The sequence below is a fragment of the Anabrus simplex genome, chromosome 7, assembly GCF_040414725.1.
Source record: "Anabrus simplex isolate iqAnaSimp1 chromosome 7, ASM4041472v1, whole genome shotgun sequence".
Taxonomy (NCBI): domain Eukaryota; kingdom Metazoa; phylum Arthropoda; class Insecta; order Orthoptera; family Tettigoniidae; genus Anabrus; species Anabrus simplex.
The window spans coordinates 182349983-182375073 of NC_090271.1; the positions used below are offsets into that span (position 1 = coordinate 182349983).

The following is a 25091-nucleotide window of genomic DNA, read 5'->3' on the forward strand; positions in this document are numbered from 1 at the left end:
AGACATAGTCTAAACACCGTTTCTGCAATCGGCCCAGTGTGTTTGAATCCCACTGTTGACAACCTTGAAGATTGCTTTCCAGGATATCGCATCCAATGAAATTTGTCGGTGCACGGGCCAAACGCCAGTCAGCTGGTTGCCTTTCTACACATTTCCCTCCTACTCCTAACCCTTTCCTATCTGATCGTTGCCATAAGACCTACCTGTATCAGTGCAATGTAAAGCAAACTGCGGAAAAAAAAAAAAAAAACTGTAATGGTGCTTTCATACTGGCTTTGTGTCCGGCTCCATGGCTAAATGGTTAGTGTGCTGGCCTTTGGTCATAGGGATTCCGGGTTCGATTCCCGGCAGGGTCGGGAATTTTAACCATCATTGGTTAATTTCTCTGGCCCGGGGGCTGCATGTATGTGTCGTCTTCATCATTTCATCCTCACCACGATGCGCAGGTCGCCTACGGGTGTCAAATCAAAAGACCTGCACCTGGCGGGCCGAACATGTCTTCGGACACTCCTGGCACTAAAAGCTGTACGCCATTTCATTTTTTACTGGCTTTGTCAATATGCAGCTTATGTTTCACAATACACAGTAAGTGGAAATATGCATCCAAAATTTTTCAATTGGTCATAATGTCGATGAAAGGACATATATTTCTTCACATTTGAATGTAGTTTTTGTACTACCAGCCTTCGCCCAAATGAAATTATTCTATATTTCACTTTATGGAACTATACATAGGGACTGGAAATTTTTTCATTCAGCTTGTATTCTTTGTATCGACATTTGACTGTACAATAATAGCAAAGAAGTAAATATTTCCAAATCAGTTAAAGAAGAAGCGTTTTTACAGCTCAGTGCTTCATTCTTCTACAAAATAGCATAAATCTGTGTAAATCATTGTGATCCCTTATGTGTAGGATCTAGCATTCCTTTCTTCAGCTCAATTCCAAAATACAGTTTTACAATTAACTTTGAAATGAAAGTACTTGAAATATTATTTTCATAAGATATGTTCTGTGATTGACAATGCTACCTAGTTATTTTTGGCCAGCTAAATTCCCTTTTACCGGGCGAGTTGGCCATGGGGTTAGAAGTGTGCGGCTGTAAGCTCGCATCTGGGAGATAGTGGGTTCGAATTCCATTGTTGGTGACCCTGAAGATGGTTTTCTGTGGTTTCCCATTTTCACACCAGGAAAATGCTGGGGTTGTACCTTAATTAAGGCCATGGTTGCTTCCTTCCAACTCCTAGGTCTTTCCTATCCCATCGTTGCCATAAGACTTATCTGTGTCGGTGTTACGTAAAGCCACTAGCAAGAAAAAAATTCCCATTACAAAATATTGTACAGGGGTTGATTTATAAGATAAGTCATGGCAACTGTCTTTTATCTCCTGAAAGTCTGACAACTCTGGAAATATAATTTATATACGTGAAAGTGTGCAGTATATACTTCTTAATGTTGATACTGGATAGGACTCTAATGCAGGAACCTCTGAGAGGTTAGAGGAAACAAATAGGATGGTTGAGATCATTGTTTCATTCATGTACAACCTGTTTAACTTTACATGTTATGATTCTCATATTTTGGTCTGTATTGAAATGTAGAATAAAGTCATATAAATATGAAAGTTTATTTGTTCCACCTTTTCAATACATAAAAAGAATTTTAAAAAGAATTAAAACTGTAGGGACATGTTTCGCTGTTTAACATCCTTCAAAATCTCAGATTGACCATGGTTTGTTGCCATTGAAAAGATGAAGAATGAGACTTGTTAATTTGTGCTACCTCACACTGAACTGCATTGACGATGTTTTGCATGTTAACAAAGGATTTCCCTCTCAATAGCCTCTTCATTTTGTGATTGCAGGCACATAAATCAAGGTTAGGGGAATTGAGATGGTTTATCTAGACCTCCTGTCCTCTACATTGTAACATCTAACAGTTTTTGCTTTACAAGGTTAGCTTAATGATGTATGATTATTGCATTGCCGAACAGTTCCAGAGGTTTCTCCTGTACTGTATGATGATGGTGCTATAAAAGTGACATATAACACAGTGTGGTTCCAGTGTGGTCTGCACAAACTGGACTTCATACCAGAGCATCTTGACTGTCATATGCCAAAATGATGATCAGCTTCATGAGTGATAGATTTTGTCGAACCTTGTGTTGTCATGGTGATCCAGAATGACTGTTATTTAAGTTCATGTTCACATGCTTGTGCTCATGTTTTAATAAATGCAATGATATGATTCAGAATCTCGTTTCCTTTACAGCAAAATCTCTGGTGATGGATGCAACATGTCTCATAAGTCAATTTTTCTGCTGCAGTTAAGCAATGTGGTACACACTTGACAGCAGTCTTTTATACATTTATATCCTGCTGTATAATTTGATGCACGGACACAGCAGGAATAGCTGTATGCTAGCGTAATTCCATCACAGTCCAGTGTGTGTGTCCTCCATTAACCACTATTCGATCACAGCCATCTTCTTCTTCTTCTTCTTCTTCTTCTTCTTCTTCTTCTTCTTCTTCTTCTTCTTCTTCTTCTTCTTCTTCTTTTGGGCCGATTACCTTAGATGTTCGGCCCCTTTAAACAAGCTTATTATTATTATTATTATTATTATTATTATTATTATTATTATTATTATTATTAAATAGAATACATAAACCATGCACTGTCTCAGTTTTAAATTTAAGGCATCATCACACAGTAAAGCCATAATTTTCTTGAACACTAATTTTGCCATTTCTATATAGGCCTTAATTTCAAGATCTGGGTTTAAACCATCTGATATCCAACAACCAAGGTGTTTAAATTTTCAGCTTGTTGGATTTCTTGACCGTTCAGTTTCAGAATAGCTTTATCTCTTCCTCGACTGGAAACAGTTTTGTTTTCTTTGTATTGATTGTGAGATCCATTCCTTCCCGTACTGTATTAAGCTTGTCGAAGTATGGTTTTAGGCTTTCAGTACTACTGGCAAGAAGTACTGTGTCATCTGCATATCTGAGCATGCATATTAGTTCTCCATTGGCCTTCTGTATCTGCTACTGCCTTAAATACAGCTCCCAAGTAGATGATGAATAATAATGGGGACAAAACACAGCATTGTCAAACCCCTTACCTAATTTCTATAGAATCTGATCATCAATCTTCTTCAATCTTCACCTCAGCTTTCTGATGCTAGTAGAAGTTTTTGATGATTCTTATATTTTTACTGTCAGTTCCAGTTTGTTGAAGTATTCTGATGAGCTCATCATGTTTTACTCTTACCGAGCTAGATAGCTGCAGTCGCTTAAGTGCGGCCAGTATCGAGTATTTGGGAGATAGTACGTTTGAACCCCACTGTCGGTGGCCCTGAAAATGGTTTTCCATGGTTTCCCATTTTCTCACCAGGCAAATGCTGGGGCTGTACCTTAATTAAGGCCACGGCCGCCTCCTTCCCACTCCTAGCCCTTCCCTGTCCCATCGTCGCCGTAAGACCTATCTGTCTCGGTGCGACGTAAGGCATCTAGCTAGTGTTTTACTCTTTCAAATGCCTTTTCATATTCTATGTCGATCCCAGCATTCTTGAAGTTTTTAATCCACAGAGAGCCTCACAAGTTCTATAATCGTATCAAAATCCAAACTGGGTAGCTTCTATCTGGTCTTCACATTTCTTTCTTATTCTTGCACGTATAATTCTTGGGAAAAATTTCAGTAAATGACTCATAAGGCTTGTAAGACTATATTCACTGCATTTTTTAAAAGTTGAATGTTTTGGCAGGGGAATGGAAGTAGATAATAGCCAGTCTTAGGTATTTCTCCAGGGTTATGTATGTTAGAGGGGTCCACTATCTTATACATTTTTTCTTCACTCATAAGTTTGATAACTTCAGCTGAAATCTCATCATGGCCCAAAGCTTTTCCATCTTTTAATTGATTTATGGCATGCATTACTTCTGATGTCAAAATTATTGGCCCATGTGTGTATACATGATTGCTATCTACTGATGTTTGGTTAAAAAAAAAAAAAAGAAGAGGTCTGCAATATACACTAACTGACAGAGCAAATGCAACACCAAGAAGGAGTGGTTCGAAAGGGATGAAAGTTGGGGAAAAAAACAGAGACGGCACGGACGAATAATTGATGTTTATTTCAAACTGATATGCAGGTTACACAATGCGCACGGCATCGACTCAGTAGGATGTAGGACCACCGCGAGCGGCGATGCACGCAGAAACACGTCGAGGTACAGAGTCAATAAGAGTGCGGATGGTGTCCTGAGGGATGGTTCTCCATTCTCTGTCAACCATTTGCCACAGTTGGTCGTCCGTACGAGGCTGGGGCAGAGTTTGCAAATGGCGTCCAATGAGATCCCACACGTGTTCGATTGGTGAGAGATCCGGAGAGTACGCTGGCCACGGAAGCATCTGTACACCTCGTAGAGCCTGTTGGGAGATGCGAGCAGTGTGTGGGCGGGCATTATCCTGCTGAAACAGAGCATTGGGCAGCCCCTGAAGGTACAGGAGTGCCACCGGCCGCAGCACATGCTGCACGTAGCGGTGGGCATTTAACGTGCCTTGAATACGCACTAGAGGTGACGTGGAATCATACGCAATAGCGCCCCAAACCATGATGCCGCGTTGTCTAGCGGTAGGGCGCTCCACAGTTACTGCCGGATTTGACCTTTCTCCACGCCGACGCCACACTCGTCTGCGGTGACTATCACTGACAGAACAGAAGCGTGACTCATCGGAGAACACGACGTTCCGCCATTCCCTCATTCAAGTCGCTCTAGCCCGGCACCATGCCAGGCGTGCACGTCTATGCTGTGGAGTCAATGGTAGTCTTCTGAGCGGACGCCGGGAGTGCAGGCCTCCTTCAACCAATCGACGGGAAATTGTTCTGGTCGATATTGGAACAGCCAGGGTGTCTTGCACATGCTGAAGAATGGCGGTTGATGTGGCGTGCGGGGCTGCCACCGCTTGGCGGCGGATGCGCCGATCCTCGCGTGCTGACGTCACTCGGGCTGCGCCTGGACCCCTCGCACGTGCCACATGTCCCTGCACCAACCATCTTCTCCACAGGCGCTGCACCGTGGACACATCCCTATGGGTATCGGCTGCGATTTGACGAAGCGACCAACCTGCCCTTCTCAGCCCGATCACCATACCCCTCGTAAAGTCGTCTGTTTGCTGGAAATGCCTCCGTTGACGGCGGCCTGGCATTCTTAGCTATACACGTGTCCTGTGGCACACGACAACACGTTCTACAATGACTGTCGGCTGAGAAATCACGGTACGAAGTGGGCCATTCGCCAACGCCATGTCCCATTCATCGTTCACTACGTGCGCAGCACAGCGGCGCATTTCACATCATGAGCATACCTCAGTGACGTCAGTCTACCCTGCAATTGGCATAAAGTTCTGACCACTCCTTCTTGGTGTTGCATTTGCTCTGTCAGTCAGTGTATTTTCCCCACTTTTTTGACACACACACTCTCTCTCTCACTCACTCTCTCTCTCTCTCTCTCTGTGTCTGTCTGTCTGTCTGTCTGTCTGTCTCTCTCTCTCTCTCTCTCTCTCTCTCTCTCTTTTTTTTAGAAGTCTGTTCTTTTCACACAGCAGGCAGTCCAGCATGTTGACATTACCTGGGAGATGGCAATCTTTATTGACAGGCCTTGTCACTTGCATTCACAAGTCGAGTCCCCCTACACCGTAGGTGCATGTAAACAGCTAGGTTTGAACACAGGGCTACTTGCCGCACAGCACATGATGATTGTTCTTAGGTTCGACTCCAGACAAATTCCAGTAATTCACACAGTCACAGTGAACAACTAAACAACAGCTCATTGGTGTTAAACAGCAGGACAATAATCCTCACAGCGACGACCATCAACACTGTTCCGATTACACTAGCGATAACTGCTCCAATCGGTGACTCTACGATTGTCCACAGTCCGCAAAAGTACACACATACACAGTACTCTAAGGCAGAACACACAGTATTCCGTTCTGTAGAAGACAATATACTGACTCCAATGGGACACTGACGGCAGCCAACAGCCGTCCCAATCCAGGTAGTTTTTAATAGTTATATAACAGTCCAGCTACTAACTTCAGACTTCGATGCAGCAACAACTCCACCTCGCTCATACTAAAGTGGGACACTAGCAGCAACCAACACTGTTGTCACCCTCAGCCCAGCCACCGAACCCCAACACACAGAGTCAAACTCAGACTTCAACACTGACTTCCTCACTGTTCACGGCCAGCTTCATTTTTTTTTTTTTAAAGCTCAGGTGGTTTGTACCGGAATATTTGCAATGTACCTACAGATTGAATATTCTCGCTGCACCTAACAGAGACTCTCAAGGACCGAGCTCAATAGCTGCAGTCGCTTAAGTGTGGCCAGTATCCAGTATTCGGGAGATAGTAGGTTCAAACCCCACTATCGGCAGCCCTGAAAATGGTTTTCCGTGGTTTCCCATTTTCACACCAGGCAAATGCTGGGGCTGTACCTTAATTAAGGCCACGGCCGCTTCCTTCCCATTCCTAGCCATTTCTTGTCCCATCGTCGCCATAAGATCTATCTGTGTCGGTGCGACGTAAAGCAAAAAAAAAAAAAAAAAGTTTAACTCTGTTATCTTCTAAAACAAGCGGTATCTTCCATGTGAAGGTTCCAATTACTTCTTTAATGACTTTATGCATATTAACCCTTTCACTCCAGCGTTTACTTCCTCTTAAAACAATAATCACCACCACCATCACTCCAGCATAGTGAGTATGGTGGCGTGACCCTGTGGACACGAGCAGAATGCTTTTTTCGCTCCGCCCTCCAGTCCGAATTACAAGTAACTAAAAAAAAATTAGATTTAACAATTACACGCTTGAATAACACTTTTGAATTTCAAATTTTTAGGAAACCTACTCATTCACCCATAACTATTAAAGCTTCGTCCACCGAGCTCGATAGCTGCAGTCGCTTAATTGCGGTCAGTATCCAGTATTCGGGAGATAGTAGGTTCGAACCCCACTGTCGGCAGCCCTGAAAATGGTTTTCCGTGGTTTCCCATTTTCACACCAGGCAAATGCTGGGGCTGTGCCTTAATTAAGGCCACGGCCGATTCCTTCCCACTCCTAGCCCTATCCTGTCCCATCGTCGCCATAAGACCTATCTGAGTCGGTGCGACGTAAAGCAACTAGCAAAAAAAAAAAAAAAAAGCTTCGTCCTTACATCCTAAGACCCAAAAACTAGCTGCCTATCATAGTCTAATACATAGGGCACTAAAAATTCCTCTTTTGCCAGAAAGTTTGGAAACAGAGCTGAATTACATAAGACAGTTAGCTCGGTTCAATGGTTAATTAATAAGATCAAAATTAGTCTATCTTCCAACCTAGTCCCAGAAAAATCAAAGAAAAACAGCTACTCCACATTTACATACAACAGCCCGGCTATCCATCAGATCAATAATGTTTTTAAAAAACACAGCGTCAACATAGCCTTCAGGACAATAAATAATAATCAGAACATATTCCTCAACCACAATAGAGTCAATAATAATAACAACGTTTACTCAGGATCTGATGTTTTTAGGCTAAAATGTGCCCAATGTGAGTTCACGTATTTTGGTCAAACTGGGAGGAGCTTTTACACAAGGTATCTGGTACATTACAGTGCTTCCAGGCATAACAAGTATTCGGCCATGAGCCAGCATATGAGTGAAACAGGCCATAAATTCACCTCAATACAGAAAGATTTGATGATCGTTAAAAGCCTAGGTAAAGGGAAATTATTGAATGAAACAGAAAACTTGTACATTTATTTGGAACAAACTTATAATAAAAATAATAATCTTAACGATGTCATTGACAACAAAAATCCGTTATATGAGACATCTCCGAGGTTAATCCAGGCCGTAAATTGGAATGAAGTTCCCAGTATGTTTAAATCGCAGCACGCATGCGCTCCAGTAGCCACATCTAATGCTGGGCCCGCCCAATCCAATTCGAGTAACACCTCTCAAGCATCGGCACGGACACACAATTTGAATCCCCCTTCCCCTCCACACTCCACCCCTCCGTTACAGCATCAATACTACACTAGGAGTAGCAAGCTTAGTCGTTCAGACACAACCGGAACAAGTGAGCCCAGCTAACGTCGACAAGACAAGTAAGTTCGTTCACTTTCATGGGATAAACACTTTACCGTTATTATCATATTGGGCTCTACATTCATCATTCTAATTCCCCTTTCTCTCTCTCTCTCTCTCTCTCTCTCTCTCTCTCTCTCTCTCTCTCTTATCCAGTTACAGACAACTCATATTCCTCCCAATGGGAAAGTTAATCAGCAAGAATGACTTAATAATCCAAATTTTTATCCGAAGAGCACTAATGAATGATATCAACAATATGTTTCCAACATACATGCTTCAATCTTAAAACATAAACAATGCTTCTTTCTAAAGGAATATTCAAACATATTCAAACCCAACATGATTGACTTTAACCAAGGTTCTGGTTTTATAACAGTTCTCACGACTTAGGTGACCATAACTGTTGAAGAAACCCCAACTCACGCTGTGATAAATCTTTAGTCAATACAATTGGAGAAACCCCAATTCACACTGTGATCAGTCCAATCTACACTTTAGATGTCTAGTCATTATAAAATAAATTAATTCATTGTTCATAAATTCTGGCAAAGTTTATGTACATATTGTACATATGGTAAACTATGTAAAAAGCATAAGACCATTGTATTTAGTATTAAGTTAAGTTTACTATTAAGTTCCAATGTTTTTAGTTTTAATTCTTGACCTTAAGATTAGTATTAGGCTGAAGATGCCCATAACCAGGGCGAAACATGTCCCTAACAGGTGTTTATAATTCATGTAGAATTTTATCACTAAAAAAAAATATATTTGTATTGAATAGGTGGACACAATAATTTTAATCTTGAAAGAGTTTTACTCCAGTCCGAAGTCTGTTTGTGACGTGAGGAGAGGACAGACAGGGTTTAAAAGTATTTTTATTTTTAATGCATATTCGGTGAAATGCTTATGACTACATTTCTAGCACTTTTCATCCTCCTAGCGCAGAAGAGTTATGATACGAGTGTTATAAACAGCTGAAATAAACTTAATGTGCTAGCATTGTCCATTAAACTTTTCAATCCAGAATTAGTTGCGTCAAACTTATTTCTTCGGATTCAGGTCCTCGTTTTCCAAATTTAGTTTTCTACTTGGTGGTTCAGGCACCTGATCTTCATCCTTACTATCTTCATTTTCAGACGAATCATCAAAGTAGGCCGACCTTTTAGACGAAGCGGTAACTGGAGTAGTAAACATGCCTGAAGTGGGTGTGATTGAAGTCGTTCCATCACCAGAATCAGATGATAAATCTCTATCATCGTCATCTTCTTCAAAGTGACAACGCAATATGAGGGCAAGATCTTCCTCTGCAGTATATTTTTCTTCCGTCATCAGGCCTTTCACAATTTCAAAGTGATTGAAAGCGTAAGTCAAGAAGCACAAGCACATTAGCACAGGGGAGCAACTAGGTGTGAAGTGAGTAGCGTACTGGACACATTGCTTTTGTCTTTGAACTGGTTACTCCTGTCATCTGATGATCACAGACCTAACTATAGACTCCCAAGACAGCCACGAGAGATCTCTGAGGCCGAATTTCCACAGCAGTCTATCGTAGTGAAACGGAAAACAGCTGAAAGACATGTAACTTCAACAGCAGTCGACCGGCTATGAGGCACGGCTCCAGCACGACTGCTACAGCAGGCCACCGGGTGCGCAGCACAGCTCCCTCCTGACTGCTACAGCAGTCAACCGGAGTGAAAGGGTTAAAGGCATCGTGCTTTTCTTTGAGATTCTCTATAGTTTTACATTCTTCACTCATCCAGTTCTGTTGAGCTTTTCTAATTTCTAATTTGAGTATGAATCGGCTGATTTTGATCCTTGTTCGATTTAACACTAGTGTGTTCTTTCTCAGTGTGTGTTCTCTCATCCATTTCTTCTTGTTGGTTTTATTGTCTCGCTGAAGGTGTTTTTCTATTACTCTGTCAAGAGTGGTTTTAATTTCCTTCCCTTGATTCTCTACCTCTTCATTGTTCGATACTAGTTGCTGTAGTTCTTCTTTGAGTTCATGAGTAGTTGTTTAATTTTTTTAATCTATTCTGCTTGAATGTTTGCTTTTATGCAAAACTTTTAATCTCATATGTGCGTCAGCAACTAGTGGGTTATGATCAGAACCTACATCTGCCCCTGTATATGTACAAACTCTTCTAATAAACTCCCTAAATCTCTTGTTGATGAGGATGTAATCACTCTGATTTCATTTTGGAATGTCATGCTCATTAGCTGCTGAAATCCAAGGGTATAGTCATGGTTTGGAAGTTGGTATGATGACAATTTCTTTTTCGTGACGAAACTGATACAACCTGTCTCCACAATCATTGGATTTGCCAAGTCCCCATTTTCCCACCAAATCTCCACAATGTCCTTTTCTGATCTTTGCATTGAAATTTCCCATTATTATTGTTACATTATCACTTTTCATTGCTTTCAGGATGTTTTGCAAGTCTTTGTAGGAGTTTTCCATCTCATATTTTGTGTCTGCTATGGAAGCATATACTTGTATTATGTTGACCTGAAAAGGGTGACCCTGTAGTTAAGAGCATAAGTTGGTCTGATACTGGAACAAAATTTTTGACATGTTACACAGTTTCTGACTTCACAAATATTGCTATGCCATTACAGTGATATTTATCAGTTTCACGACTGCCAGAGTAATACAAATTCTCATTTTCTCTTTTGCATATATCTCTGCCTGGCCATCTTAATTCACTTATTCCAAGAACATCAATCTTTAAACCTCATAATTTTTTTAATTGTATTGTCAAGTTTACCAGCCCTGAACAAACTCCTCACATTTCACATTGCTAATCTCATTTTAGATTCATTGAATTGGGAGATTCTCAGCACCCCCTGCCCACTTATGGGCTGTCCAAGACTATGGGCCTCTGCTCTGTTAACTGTGTCTATAATGATATCCTGGGGAAAATATATCAAGACTGGTTTCCTGTTGCCTTCTCTGGTTTCTATTCAGCTGTCCCTAACCTGGGGTACAGACAATACCTATATATTTGCCACTAGTTGGTGCAGATATCTTTATTAACCCAAGTACTGGGTTGCCTTCTGCCTCCTACACTATACCGCAGGACTCCTGCTCCACCATGGTTTCCATTGAGGTCTTCACGCATGACCCTATGTTAGGGTGTCCCAGCATGTTAAAGCCCCCAGGAAATGGGCTACCTGTTGGTCCGTGGATCCAAAGATCATCCCAGCAGGGATGAGGTCTGGGAATGCGCTCTGAAGGGGTCAGGTTTCCCTCATTACTGCTTTGCAGAGTCATAGTCACCAATACATCTTGATTGAAAGTTAACCCCACCCACAAAGGCTGAGGTTATTTGCAGAGTCACAGCCATGAATATGTCGTTATGAGTTGACACACAGTGTTCACTGCAAGGAACATCGGCAATCGATTCTTTTCCTCGGTTGAAGGCCTCTGCCTTCCTTGCCACAGTACAGTAAGGTAGAACATGAATACCTAATGCTTCACAAAATTCTGAATGATACTTCTTTGCATTCAGCCATAAAGAATGGCTATCTTAACATACCTGTATAAGGGCTGTTCAACTTTCGTTACTCCCTGTACATACCGCTATTGCCAAGTGACTGACTTTTTTTTGGCTTTACGTCGCACTGACACAGATAGGTCTTATGGCTTGGGGCAGGAAAGGGCTAGGGCTGGGAAGGAAGCGACCGTGACCTTAAAGTACAGCCCCAGCTTTTACGTGGTGTAAAAATGGGAAACCATGGAAAACCATCTTCAGGGCTGCCGACAGTGGGGTTTGAACCCACTACCTCCCGAATACTGGATACTGGCCGCACTTAAGCTACTGCAGCCATCGAGCTCGGTATGACTGACATTAAGAACATAATCACTTCCAAACTGTTCCACTCAGATCCAATCTAGTGGCACCATTACGGAGTAGATATCACATGTTCATGTTCCTGGTACTGCCAGAAATTTAAGAATGGCAGGAGGGCTGGTATGTGGTTGAAATGGTATACGCAGCTCACCTCCAATGGGGGTGTGCCTGAAAAGAGCTGCACCACCTCGAGATGAGGACACGAGTTTGCATTTGCATACAGATATCTCTGCATAATTTTATGCCAGTGAGTGTGATCAGGAAATTCTAGTCTTTCAACCCATTAAAAACCTACGTCAAGTAGCTTGTACTGAAATGACATTAATCAAAGATGCTGTGAACTCTTGCTCTGAGGTCTGTATAGTTACCAAACCAAACCAAACCAAACCAAACCCCACGACACTTAATGCCCTTGAAAGGGCTCTGGCCTGCCCAGCGACCACTGTTCAGCCCGAAGGCCTGCAGATTACGAGGGGCAGTGTGGTCAGTATGACGTATCCTCTCGGCCGTTATTCTGGGCTTTCAAGACCGGGGCCCCCATCTCACCGTATTAGATTTTAGTATTGGTGCAGTTTTGGGAGATAACAAAATTGTCTTGACTCCTGAATCAGCCTAAGGGTAAATATCAGTTTTTGTTTAGAGGACAGCCTGTATACCCACACACAATCTACCCCTAAAGTAAGAGATAAAATATTAATCATTTTGTTTTTTAGAGGGAGAAAAAACTCCTTTTGTGGCCTGACAGTATTGCCCTTTGTTCAAGGATATGTTCATTTTAATTTATGAAATACATTCTCATATAATAATCTTTCTCCATTAGTGATTTATATGCTTGCTTGTAGTTATAGTAGTTGTTTTTGAATATTTTGTTTTGTTTAGTATATTGGTACTTTAACTATACAGAGCTGGCCTTGTGATGTAGGGGTAGCATGCCTGCCTCTCACCCGGAGGCCCCAGGTTTGATTCCCGGCCAAGTCAGGGATTTTCTCTCGACCTGAGGGCTGGTTCGAGGTCCACTCAGCTTATGTAATTAGAATTGAGGAGCTGTCCGACGGTGAGATGGCGGCCCCGGTCTCGAAAGCCCAGAATAACGGCTGAGAGGATGCATCATACTGACCACACTGCCCCTCGTAATCTGCAGGCCTTCGGGCTGAACAGTGGTCGCTGGGCAGGCCAGAGCCCTTTCAAGGGCGTTAAGTGCCGTGGGGTTTGGTTTGGTTTGGTTTGGTTTGGTTTGGTAACTATACAGACCTCAGAGCAAGAGTTCACAGCATCTTTGATTAATGTCATTTCAGTACAAGCTACTTGACATAGGTTTTTAATGGGTTGAAAGACTTGAATTTCCTGATCACACTCACTGGTATAAAATTATGCAGAGATATCTGTATGCAAATGCAAACTCGTGTCCTCATCTCGAGGTGGTGCAGCTCTTTTCAGGCACACCCCCATTGGAGGTGAGCAGTGTGTACCATTTCAACCACATACCAGCCCTCCTGCCATTCTTAAATTTCTGGCAGTACCGGGAATCGAACCCGGGCCCCCGAGGACGGCAGCTAATAACACTAACCGTTACGCTACGGAGGCGGGCATATCTGTATCATTTACCTAATTGGAAAGAACTATGTAGTACAGTTCATACATTCCTGTTCCTCCTCCTTATATTCCTGCCTTCAATGTTTTGTATTTGTATATTGAACATAAGTTAAACATGTTTCTGTAATGCTTCACTCAAAAACTGTCTGTTATTAATTAATGAATTCACCCATTCATTATCAGTGGATCATTTTGAATTTGAGTTCATGAAAATAATATTTGCTAACATAGTTAATATGATCTCAAATTTGCTGAAAGATTCTGAACTGGAAATTAAATCAGTCTATTGCAAACTGCATTCTTCAGTTTAATGGGTAATGAAGCAGATTGAGAAGTACATAACCAGGCTGAGAATTTGAAAAGCTCCAGATGCGTATGCAATGTATTGTCATGCAAATGTTTGGCAACACCAAACAGTCAAAGCTAATATCTGTGACTTGGTTCTAAAAGGGCCAATATTTTTTATCGAAACTGAGATATTAACTGATACAAACGCGTTTTATCCTGGCTTGCAACATGTTAAAAGGGCCAATGTCTCTGTTAAGTACTAAACGAACAGTTAACGTTTCATTAAATAAGCCCTTGCCAATAATGTTAGATTACCAATAAAGATTAGAGACTGGCAATTTTTAAAGAATACGATAGAAAAAATTAGCGTTTGATAAGGTGACTTCCACAAAGAAAGTATAAAGTTATTTAAAGTTAGTTGTTGAAAACAATAATTGGAAAACTATAAGCAAAACTTCAAATGCTCAGAGCTCAAAAACAGGTTTTTTGACATTGGCCCTTTTAGAATCAAGCCACAGATATAAGCTACAGGAATCTGTACAAAAGAATTGACTGACTTCAGAAGAAAGAGTTTTTGCATAACATGTCTTGAATGGATTCTGTTCAATATGTAGAACAAGTTTATATTGGAGAACATTTTATCACGAATGGCTATTGCAAGCATGGAGCCTATCATACCAGATATTTCTAAATATTTAGGTCCTACTCTTCAGAAGAGGCAATGTACATCCAAGAGTTTATGAATTGTGTATGCAGGTATACATTGGTATACAATATCACAAAATTATATTACTTCTGTGTAGTGCTAGGGATTTTATGGGCCTGAAGAAGGGACATGAGCCCAGTGCTGCTTCATGTACTTACTTCTCACCATATGCCATGATATACTAGGCGTTTCAGGACATATAGACTATGCTTCTATTCTCTAGCTCAGAATATAGTTACTTGGCTTTTATTCCAATTAATAAACATGCTTTTTGGTGTGAAATATAGTTTGCATGTCTGCATGGGGTGATAAATATGTGCAAGGTTGTAGTGCCATGATCTTAAGCTTCGCTTTGTTATATATTTCTATCTAATTGTTCGATTACTAACCAGTATGACCAACAATTTAAGTTTATAATACAAGAAAATTTGATAATAATTGGTTAAGTTTGTTTTATTTGAAATTGTTTATCTCTTGGCATAATTATTCCTGTCAGCATGTCTGATTAAAATTGCTAAGAATTAAAATAATAAATACTTCACAATAATATTTTTAAAATGTGAAATATTTTAGTTCCTGGCAACCTGTTTTAATCTTTCTTCCATCAGGTGGTTTCGTACTAACTTATTTGTTGTTTATTATTGCTTCTCTCTTCGTGTTGACTATGAATTATTGTGTGTCCAACCCTTGTCCCATTTCTCTACGGAATTGGGTACGAAGTGAGTTGGATCTTTGTTGTGAGTTTTTAAGACTGGATGGTCTTCTTGGCGTCAGCCTCATTAGGAGGTAATGACATGAAATGAATGATGTGATACATTATAGTAGTAAGGGATAGATAGGGTGAAACCCAGTGGCAGCATACAGCCACCAAGGGGTCTTTTCAAGTCTTTATATTTTCATCTGACAGACAAATTACCATCAAGTGTCATGTGCTCTCACTACGTATGAACACTGCAGAGGGGTTGGAATTGAATCCAGGCTTCTAGCATGCAATCCAGTAATTTGAATTTGTATACCACACTTCTCGTACACTGCCAGTCAACATTCTGATGAACATTTTTTCAGCCAGCAGGATTCAAACTGCCTAACAACATTGTCAGACTATATAGACTTGACACTTGAATGATCATGGCAACCAAGTGGGCAAAACATTGCTGTTAGTCCACATTAATAATTACCAAAAGAAAAAGTCCTTTTCTTTGCTCAAAATGTTTGGATTCTTGTTTGATCTTTTCCATTATTTATATTGACTATATTGTGTAACAGATGAACTCCTGGCTTTTATTTGATAATGTATTAACTTCATAGTCCTTGTTCTAAATTATATTTCTGCTTTAGTGAGAAAGATAAAAATTTAAGTCAATTTGTAACGTATATTCCTTTGCCACCTAATGAGGTAGAAATAACCCTTATCAGTATGTACAAAGGATGATGAATAGGGTTTGATGAACTGATGGTTCAAGCTGCTGGTGCATAAGGAATACATTGGCAATCATCATCATCATTCATCATCATCATTTCCCTTTATCCAGCTGTAGCCGGGTAGGGGCAAATATGGTTCCTCTCCACTTTCTTCGATCTTTCCACCACTCCTCCTCCAACACTGTGTCCCAGTCCAGGTTTCTTTCTATAATGCTGCATTGGATGGTATCCTTCCATCTCAATCGTGGTCGTCCACGGCCTCTCCTTCCTTGGATTTGCATTTCCATCACCTTTTTTTGGCATTCTTTCGTCACTCACTCACTTTATGTGCCCAAACCATCTTAGTCAGCTCTTCTCTATTCTATCCATTTTTTTCCACTCCAATTTCTTCCCAGATTTTCTCATTCCTTGTTTTGTCTCCTCTACTCTTCTGTATCATACTCCTCAAGAACTTCATTTCGGCTGCCTGTATTCGACTCTCATCCTTCTTTGTCATTGTCCAAGTTTCTGCTCTGTAAATTGTTATGGGTACGTAATACATCTTGTACATAGTATCCTTTGCTTCCGTTGGCACATCTTTGTCCCATAACATGTTTCTTACACTATGATAGAAACAACTACCAGCTTGAATCCTTTTACTAATCTCAGCATCCAGTCGAGCATTCTCCATTAATTCACTCCCCAGGTATTTAAACGTTTACACTACTTCCAGGGGCTTGTCTGCAAGTCTAATCTGACCTTTCCCTTCTTTCTCCCCTCTAGTCATAACAAGAGTTTTACTCTTTTCTACGCTTATTTTCAATCCACATTTTTCAATCTTCCCATTCACCACATTCAACTGTTCTTGAACCTTCCTGTCGTCTTCTCCCCAGATCACAATATCATCTGCAAGTAACATCATGTTCATTTCTCTTCCTCCCTATGCTGCGTTTGCTGTTCTCATGATGTCATCCATTACTATTGTAAACAGGATTGGTGATAGAACACTTCCCTGTCTCAGCCCACTAGTTATTTTGAACCAACTTGTCTTGCCAACTTGTGTTTGCACGCAACTACAACATTCCTTATACAATGCCAGGATCATTTTTATTAATCCCTGTCCAATTCCTTTTTGCACCAGACTGTCCCAAACTTTCGTCCTGGGGACACTGTCATATGCCTTTTCAGTATCAATGAATGTCATCACCATATCATTCCCGTACTCCCAATGCTTTTCCATTAGTTGTCTCATAATGAAAATGGGCTCTATTGTTGACCTTCCACTTCTGAAACCAAACTGATTTTCCTGTATCTGATTCTCAACCCTCAACCTTATTCTACTTTCCAGTATCCTTTCCTTTATCTTAGCAACATGGGATATTAGAGTAATTTCCCTGTAGTTCTTCAAAACTTTCTTATCACCTTTCTTGAAAATTGGGATGATTATTCCTTTTTGCCAATCCTCAGGGACCTCCTTATTCTCCCAGGCAATACAGGGTCAATCTGGATGGGTAGGAGAATTTCAAATGACTGGAGAAAGGGAGTTTCAATTCCTATTTGAAAGTACACCAAAAGTAACTATAGTGTTGAAAATATTTTAGGAAGTGTTTGAGAAAAGATTGAGAAAAATAGCATAATCCTAACTGGAGGGAGTTTTGTATGGATTTCGAAAAAAAAACGTAATATAAAGAATAAATATCATTATTCATCTTAAAATGTTGTTTGAAGAGTTCTGGGAGAATTTAACATTTGTGTTTCTAGATATTGATAAGCATTTGTATTATAATAACTGGTTCAGCTTTGAATGAGTAGGAAATGCATTTATTCTAGTGAATATTTCATTTTCATGACCGCTTTGTACTTATTAGGTCATTTTCAATACATATAGTAAAAAATGGCCTACTAGACACCAGTGGGAACTGAACCCACAACTTTCTGATTGTGATTGGTTCTAGACAACTACAGGGTCTCTCTTATGAACCCAGACCAAGCGCGCTCGGTGTGTGTACACTGCGCTACAGCAGCTGCCTTAGCCCAACTTACGACGCGTGCAACCGCCCTGCTTTAGAGTGTATACAATCTTATATGTAATCTTACCTTATAAAAGATGCTGGAAGTGTCATAACAAGGGACACCATAAATCTGCATACCAATAGTAAGAGTTATGACTGTTCACATGACCATTAAGATGAAACCAGGTCTCATCCGAAAGGAACGCAAGCTGTGGGTCGAATAAACAATTATTCAATGATGCAAGATACCACTCACAATATCTCACTCTTGTGGCTGGATCAGCAGGTTTTTAACAGTGAGCCCGTGTAAACCTGTATGGTTTGATGTGTAACAGCTTTGTACCTCTGTGTGCAGAAGAAAGTGAAACCCCTACTTGTTGTATTAATTTTGTGAGTGATTTATTTGGAGACCGTTCAAAATTCGCACCAGTGTCGTCTAGCTTTTCCTCTGTTAAAACAGATTGTGTGTGTGCATGTTTTTTATTGAGCACTGAGCCAGTAGTTTCAAATTTATTTACAATTACATGAATCTGTGCTCTGAAGGAGGCACTTCAACAGGAAATTGCTGAACAAATGCATCACGTATCCGTCGAGCCGACTCGTACTTAAAATAACTTTTACATACGAAAATATGGTGTTGCAATGATAACTGTCTCACCATGTTAACAGCTGAGATTCAGATTGGCTATTGATGCCAGGTTGAACATGTGCACGCTCCTTGCAAGGTCAAGAACTATGCGCGCGCCTCCCAGGTCTCAGAGAGTAGAGTAGAGAGTTCAAAAGAAAAAAATCACATGAGAACACGTTTACTTACGTCTAAACAACTTTATTGTCGCTACAAAACTTATCCTGTTCTCGTCAATCTCTCTTTTTCTACACCACTGTGCTAATTTTTTTTGCCTTTTTTTTATTATTTTTTTTTTTAAGAAAAATAATCGCTCTCCTTACAAAACAATCTACAAAGAATATATACAGTACATGTTTCACACCAGAGACCTAATGGTGATGTTTCTTGGCACCATATTGGGAGTCTGTGTGTCCCTTGCTATGTTACAAGTCTTTAAAAACAAATCCTTTCCACTGGTACCTACCCATTATATGCCCAGGGATAACATTTTTGTGTTATATTAAATATGATTATTAAAGGTTTTTTCATAATTAGGATATCTGTCCTACGACAACCATCCTGTGTGCTTCACACACACACACGTACACACACACGTACACACACACACACACACCTCTGAGTACCTTCTTCTCTATTCTCTCTTCGGGACTATATGTCCTGCCCACTGGGTTCTTCTGCCCTTCTCTTTCTGCAGGATTCTTGGTTGCTGCATCAGAAGATATATTTCTTCACAACTTATCTTTCAGACATGAGTGATTTCTCTTTTTCTCTCATTCCATCAAGCCCCAGGTCTTAGGGTGACACAGGACTAATGGGCATATCATCACGTTGTAGATTCTGATCTTAGTGTTCACTGATACTGATGTTGAGTTTGATGACTGAGTGAACACATTCATCTCAACCCCACTGCTATCCTCTTTGATAACCATTGAGGAGTTGTCACTGCTAAACCAGGATCCCTAGTACTTAAACTTAAAAGCCTTCTTGAACCTGAGGCCATGGGTTTTTTGAAAATTTTAAGAGAGATTAAAATTAAGATTATGTAAAAATATTTTCTTAACTTTATATCATTAAAATTATGATATATTAGCAGTTTTTGTAACTTACAAGACTCATTGTTCAGTTATCCTTGGAGATAAAAAACTGAATGAGGTTGTATTTTCACACATAAGTTAATATAGGCTTTTTAGTGATATGTAAATCATGAAGGTTGTTCTCAATATTATTGAGATAATCATTAAAATGCTTTTTATTCCAAAATTGAAAATATATCTGAATACATCTATACTTTGTTTCAGCAGTTGAATAAATCTGAGTTTTTTGTGGAGATATTTCCTTCTAAGGCTCCAACTGTTCACCCTTCAGGATCTTGCTTATTTATTTATTTATTTGTTCGTTTGTTTGTTTGTTTATTTCACACTACAGGACTTAGTGTCCCAATTACAGTGGCAACTACAACAGATAAGCTACAATTAACATGGTGAAGCTTATATCTAAACTATATTCTACAATTTTATCTAATCTCCTATAATATTGATATATAATATGAAAGTTTTTTTCTAAAGACTAAAGAACCTTATGTTAATGCGGCGGAACAACACACGACAAAGTAAAATGATAAAATAAATGAAGCAATACATTATGTTGCATAATATTATAGAACTTCACCTTACAATTTCCCCTATTTTTAGGAGTTCATACAATTGCGCGATGAAGTTCAGTTACAATGGCAAACTGAAGTCAAAGCCATTATTTTTCTGAATGGCACTGTTGAAGATACTGCAGAGTCTGTTTACTGGCGAGTTATCATGGACACACATCCTGGATAGTGAGGAAAGTAAAATAGCCAGGGTTTCTTACAATTTCTGCCTGTAACTTTCAAGAAAAATTGACTCTGTCACTTTTTCAAAAGATGGTTTTTGTTTCACACCTTCCATAATATCAGATTCCTGCAGGGAAAGTCTGAAGATTCCAGATAAATATTCCAAAAGCTTCTCTGGAAGCCATCTAAAATAGCTTGTAATATATGAAATAGAGCTCTCAGTTTTATGTTCCTTGAAAGCAGCTTGAGCTTAATGCACTGAGCGGGCTGACTATGGAGAGAGCATTTCTACTACAGATTTGACAGATTCAAAATGTTCATTGTAGAACTTCTTGGCTTGTATCAAAAGTACATCACCTCTTAGTAAGTACTGGCTCCAGAGGCAGAGCAAGGTTAGGTAGCTGCTCTTTGAAGCACTGATCTCTTTGAGGAACTTTCACAAAAGTGTTTTAAAAAAAATAAAATAAGTGTACTAACTGCAGGGAAAGAAGTTCTAATTTCTTTATCCACACACCGCAGAGCATGAGCAAAGCATGCCAAGTGTGCTAGGTTTGGATAAAACCCTTTGAGAGCACTTGCAGCTTTCAACATATATGTTGCACCATTTGAAAACAACGCTACTATTGAGTGATTTGTATGTTCTAGAGAATTCGAAGCATTCGGAAATGGTTTGGGCTGAGCGAGTTAGTTGTGTGGTTTGGCTTGCGTAACTGTGAGCTTGCATTCAGGAGATGGTGGGTTCATATCCCACTATTGACAGCCCTGAAAATGGTTTTCTGTGGTTTCTCATTTTCACACCAGGCAAATGCTGAAGCCATAGTCTCTATCATCCCAGTCCTATCACTTTCCCATCCTTGCATCACCGAAAACCTTTGATGAATTGGTGTGACATAAAAACTACCGGGGCCTAATTTTCCAACAATATGATTTACTGTATAGTGACCCATTATGTCTGTAGTCTCATCTACAGTGATCCATATGCAGGAATTTCTTATTTGGCTCTTTTTTTCTTTCCATTTTTTCTTGATAAAATACATCAAGCTAGTTCTTCGGCAGTGTAGACTCGTCTGGAACTGGTTGCTGACAGTATGTCTCTAAGAAAGAACTATATTCTGGTTCTTCGAGTTTGTACCATGGTATATTTGTAGTTACCATAACAGAACACATGTACTTTAACAACTTTTTCCAGGGAGTAGGCTTATGCTTTCTTGACGAGTGACACTCTGAATTATTTTTGTAAAATGCACTTCATACATGTTGTTCCGCTTGTGACTATTGTATTCTCACTTACTTGACTATGATTTTACTGTTGGTCATAAGCCCTTCATCTATCACAACCCATTGTTTGAATTTTTCAGCGAATGAAGAACCTATTGATGCCATTATAGAATCACTGTTACTTTTAAAGCTTTACTGGTAGTGATGACTTCTCAGAGAAAACTAAATAGAGTAATTATTTTGGAACCACACGTACAGTCTTGATGATGCTAACTCAGCACAGCACATCAGTACAAAAAACTGTGCGATATATCAACAATAAACAGAAGCAGGAATGCCACCTCACACCATCTGCAGAAACTTTGATAAAGCTTAGCTTATTAGCTTGTATAAGTGTACATTAATAATCTTAACTTTATTTAAATCGTATTAGTATTTCTAAAGGAAGAAAAAAAAATAAGTCAGGCATGAATGAAAAGGAAAAAGAAATAAAGAAAATAAATAATTAAAGGAAAATGTGGCAGAATGTAGGATTTATGTAAGATTATCCAAAATATATAACACATGCTAAAATATTTAAAAATATGTAAAATGAAATTTGCAAAACGCAGCAACCATGCTTCAATTTGTAGACATTTTCTGTTTCCATGTGTCCATGTATAAAGAAATAGAATATGTACTTTCATAACAATCTGGGCTCTGGTGATTACTATGGTGAGATTGAATTTCTGCAAGAAGCGCTTGGTTCCTCAACAAACTGGCAGCAACGCAGCTCATGTTCTGCTGACATGCACTGTCTCCTACAATCTTCTGTCAGTTGAAGTTCATGTAGGGTTGCATAAAGTTAACTGCAAGTTTCTAAAATGGAACAAATAAGTTAACTTTTGTAGAATTCAATGTTTACAAATGCATTCAGTCTCCTGCTTTGAAGAGGAAAACTTAGTGGCTTTCAAAATATTTTTTTAATGTGGGGAAGGATGTCAAATTTAATAAATTTCCCAAGTGTAATAATAAATAACTGAATTATCATGACGGTTATTATTGTATTCTATATAGTATTATCTATCTTTACAGTTGTCCAGAAATGAAGGTCCTATCCTCAATAGTTTGTTCGCAATATTTCTGTACAATTGACTCTTCGGGCAAATATACTTATATTCAATATTTAATATAATGAAGGCTGTTGAATCTAGGAAGCTGCTAATGAGCAGAAATAAGTATCTCCAATACTTTATTTTTCTAAGATTTTGCTTCAGAATTAAAAAATAAAAATAAACTTTTCTTTTTTTATTTCCACAGTTTTTTGCATGGCACTACTAATATTCTAATCATACTTCCGTTTATTGATATACTGTATCAGAAGTTTTGTCCTTATCTAACATTTTATTAATCAATATAAGAATTGTGAGTGTGACAATGATTCATGCATTGCAGTCGCAACAAGCAGCCAGCCGTGTGAAGAAGTGGATCCAACTCAAACTAAAGACTGCAGCAGCTCGTGTAGTTCTTCAGGGCGTAGTTCCCCGCATCTTCACTCCTCGACTTTGCTGCTTGTAGACCCTGCTCGTTTCAACCTCAACCCCAGTGGTACATCATCAAAATCACGCAAGCGCTATACTCGTGATAGTTTCACAGTAAAAAGTAGTGATTCTACGCTAGCAGTCACCTCAGACGGTTCTAATGACCCACTAAGTCAGCTCGATCCCCTTTGGCCCTTGAAGAGACTGTGAGCCTGTTAATTATATTTTGATATGAAGAAATGGGTTGGAATGTATGGTTATTATGAATGTGACATCAGACATTCATTCATATCTTCCTATTCCAGGGGGGATTAAATTAATGAACTGTAAGAACTGTATTAACCCCACTCCAAGACTAGCCAACAGTGATATTAGTTATATTTGAGAATAATTTCTCTTAAGTATTGTTACAAAGCATTTCATGTCAAAAATTATTCTACACAAGTTTCCATCTGTAGAATTTTGTGATAATTATCATATTGTGTATAAAGGTGATGTGATATCATTGGGTACATCATTGTTTATCAAATCAAATTCTGGTATATGATCATTCACATTTTCCATATTCTGTGCTTTTATGTATATATGTTTTAATTTGTTTGTCCCTTGTCCATTTTAGAAGTCAGATGTGTATTTTATTCATATGTATGGTTGTGTGGGAGAAAGTCTGTGTATTCACATGATTGGAATGGAGTTTTGTACAGTATTGCCTTGCTCTGGTCTATAAAGGTTGTTCACTATTGTCAATGCCTTAATGCTGGGTTTTATTACACTATCCCTTTTAAAATGAAAATGCAAGATACAATAAAATAAAGAACCTTTTCTTGTGACAGTGCATTACCTCAGAAGTCAGGAATTAGTAACTCTATTTTTATAAATTGACCATATTTCTGGAACACAAATACAAGACACTTTCAGTCTAATTTTGCTCCTTTCGTGGACATATTTTCCTCGGGAGTGAATTCCTCTTCAGTAGTGGCTGGTTTTCTTTGAGCATTGGAAACACTTAAACACAATTACACACCAAATTTGTTTTGGTTATAATTATTGCTCACAGACGGTGAGACGGTGGCCCCCATCTAGAAAGCCAAGAATAATGGCCGAGAGGATTCATCATGCTGACTACACGACACCTCGTAATGTGCATACCTTCGGGCTGAGCAGTGGTCGCTTGGTAGTCCATGGCCCTTCAGGGCTGATTTTTGGTTATGAGTATTGCTCTGAGCATGTTCGTGTGGAAGTGACTTTTTTCAATAATCCACATGTAACTCCCTGAGAAAAATACTTGTTCTAGAGAAGCATTAATTCCAGGTAAACACAACATTAACTCAACAAATTACCCTACTTTTTACATGGTATTTGTGCAGAGGAAACCCAGCGATATTGTACTCTTGTGTTTATAGAGTTCCACTTTGCTACTTTATCATTTGTCAAACACTTTGTCATCAATGATCATTTACCAGATAGTTCTGTAATAAGTCTACAGATTTGTCAATATCCCTTCAAGCAGGAACAGTATTTAAAACAATACAATTAAAACATTATATCTACAGATCTAAATCTAGAAATACAGAACTTTGACAAATGTTTGTGGGACAGAGGGACACTTAGTCAAAATACAGAACTGTCCCGTATAATGTAGGACATCTGGTCAGTTTAATTTATTATGAATTTGAGGTTCTGGTATCATAGGAATTGTTAGAAGGAAATCTAGGTGAAGGTATACAGTAGTACCTGTCATGTTTACTCACATTCATTATAGGTCGTACAAAGGAAACTGATGGGAGGTAAAAAGTTGTATGTCAATTTTAAAATGCAAGTAGTATGTTAATAATGAAGTAAAATGGTTCAGAAAAACTAGCTAAAGTAAAAAGATAAGTATATGCTAGTAAGAACACAATGAAGCATGCATATAAAT

At 39.3% G+C, this 25091-nt stretch overlaps 1 protein-coding gene across 3 annotated transcripts in view; it reads left to right on the forward strand.

Annotated features, from left to right (window-relative positions):
• mop (myopic) overlaps positions 1-24551 on the forward strand; it is a 310174-nt gene extending 285623 nt beyond the window's left edge. Inside the window, exon 19 of one of the 3 annotated variants that reach the window (XM_067151489.2) lies at positions 23088-23251. In XM_067151489.2, coding sequence (XP_067007590.2) covers positions 23088-23112 — 25 coding nt within the window. In that variant the 3' untranslated portion in view covers positions 23113-23251. Of the gene's footprint in view, positions 1-23087 lie in introns of all 3 variants that reach the window. The other 2 variants (XM_067151488.2, XM_067151487.2) reach the window with 2 other exon arrangements.
• The last annotated feature ends 540 nt before the right edge of the window (positions 24552-25091 follow it).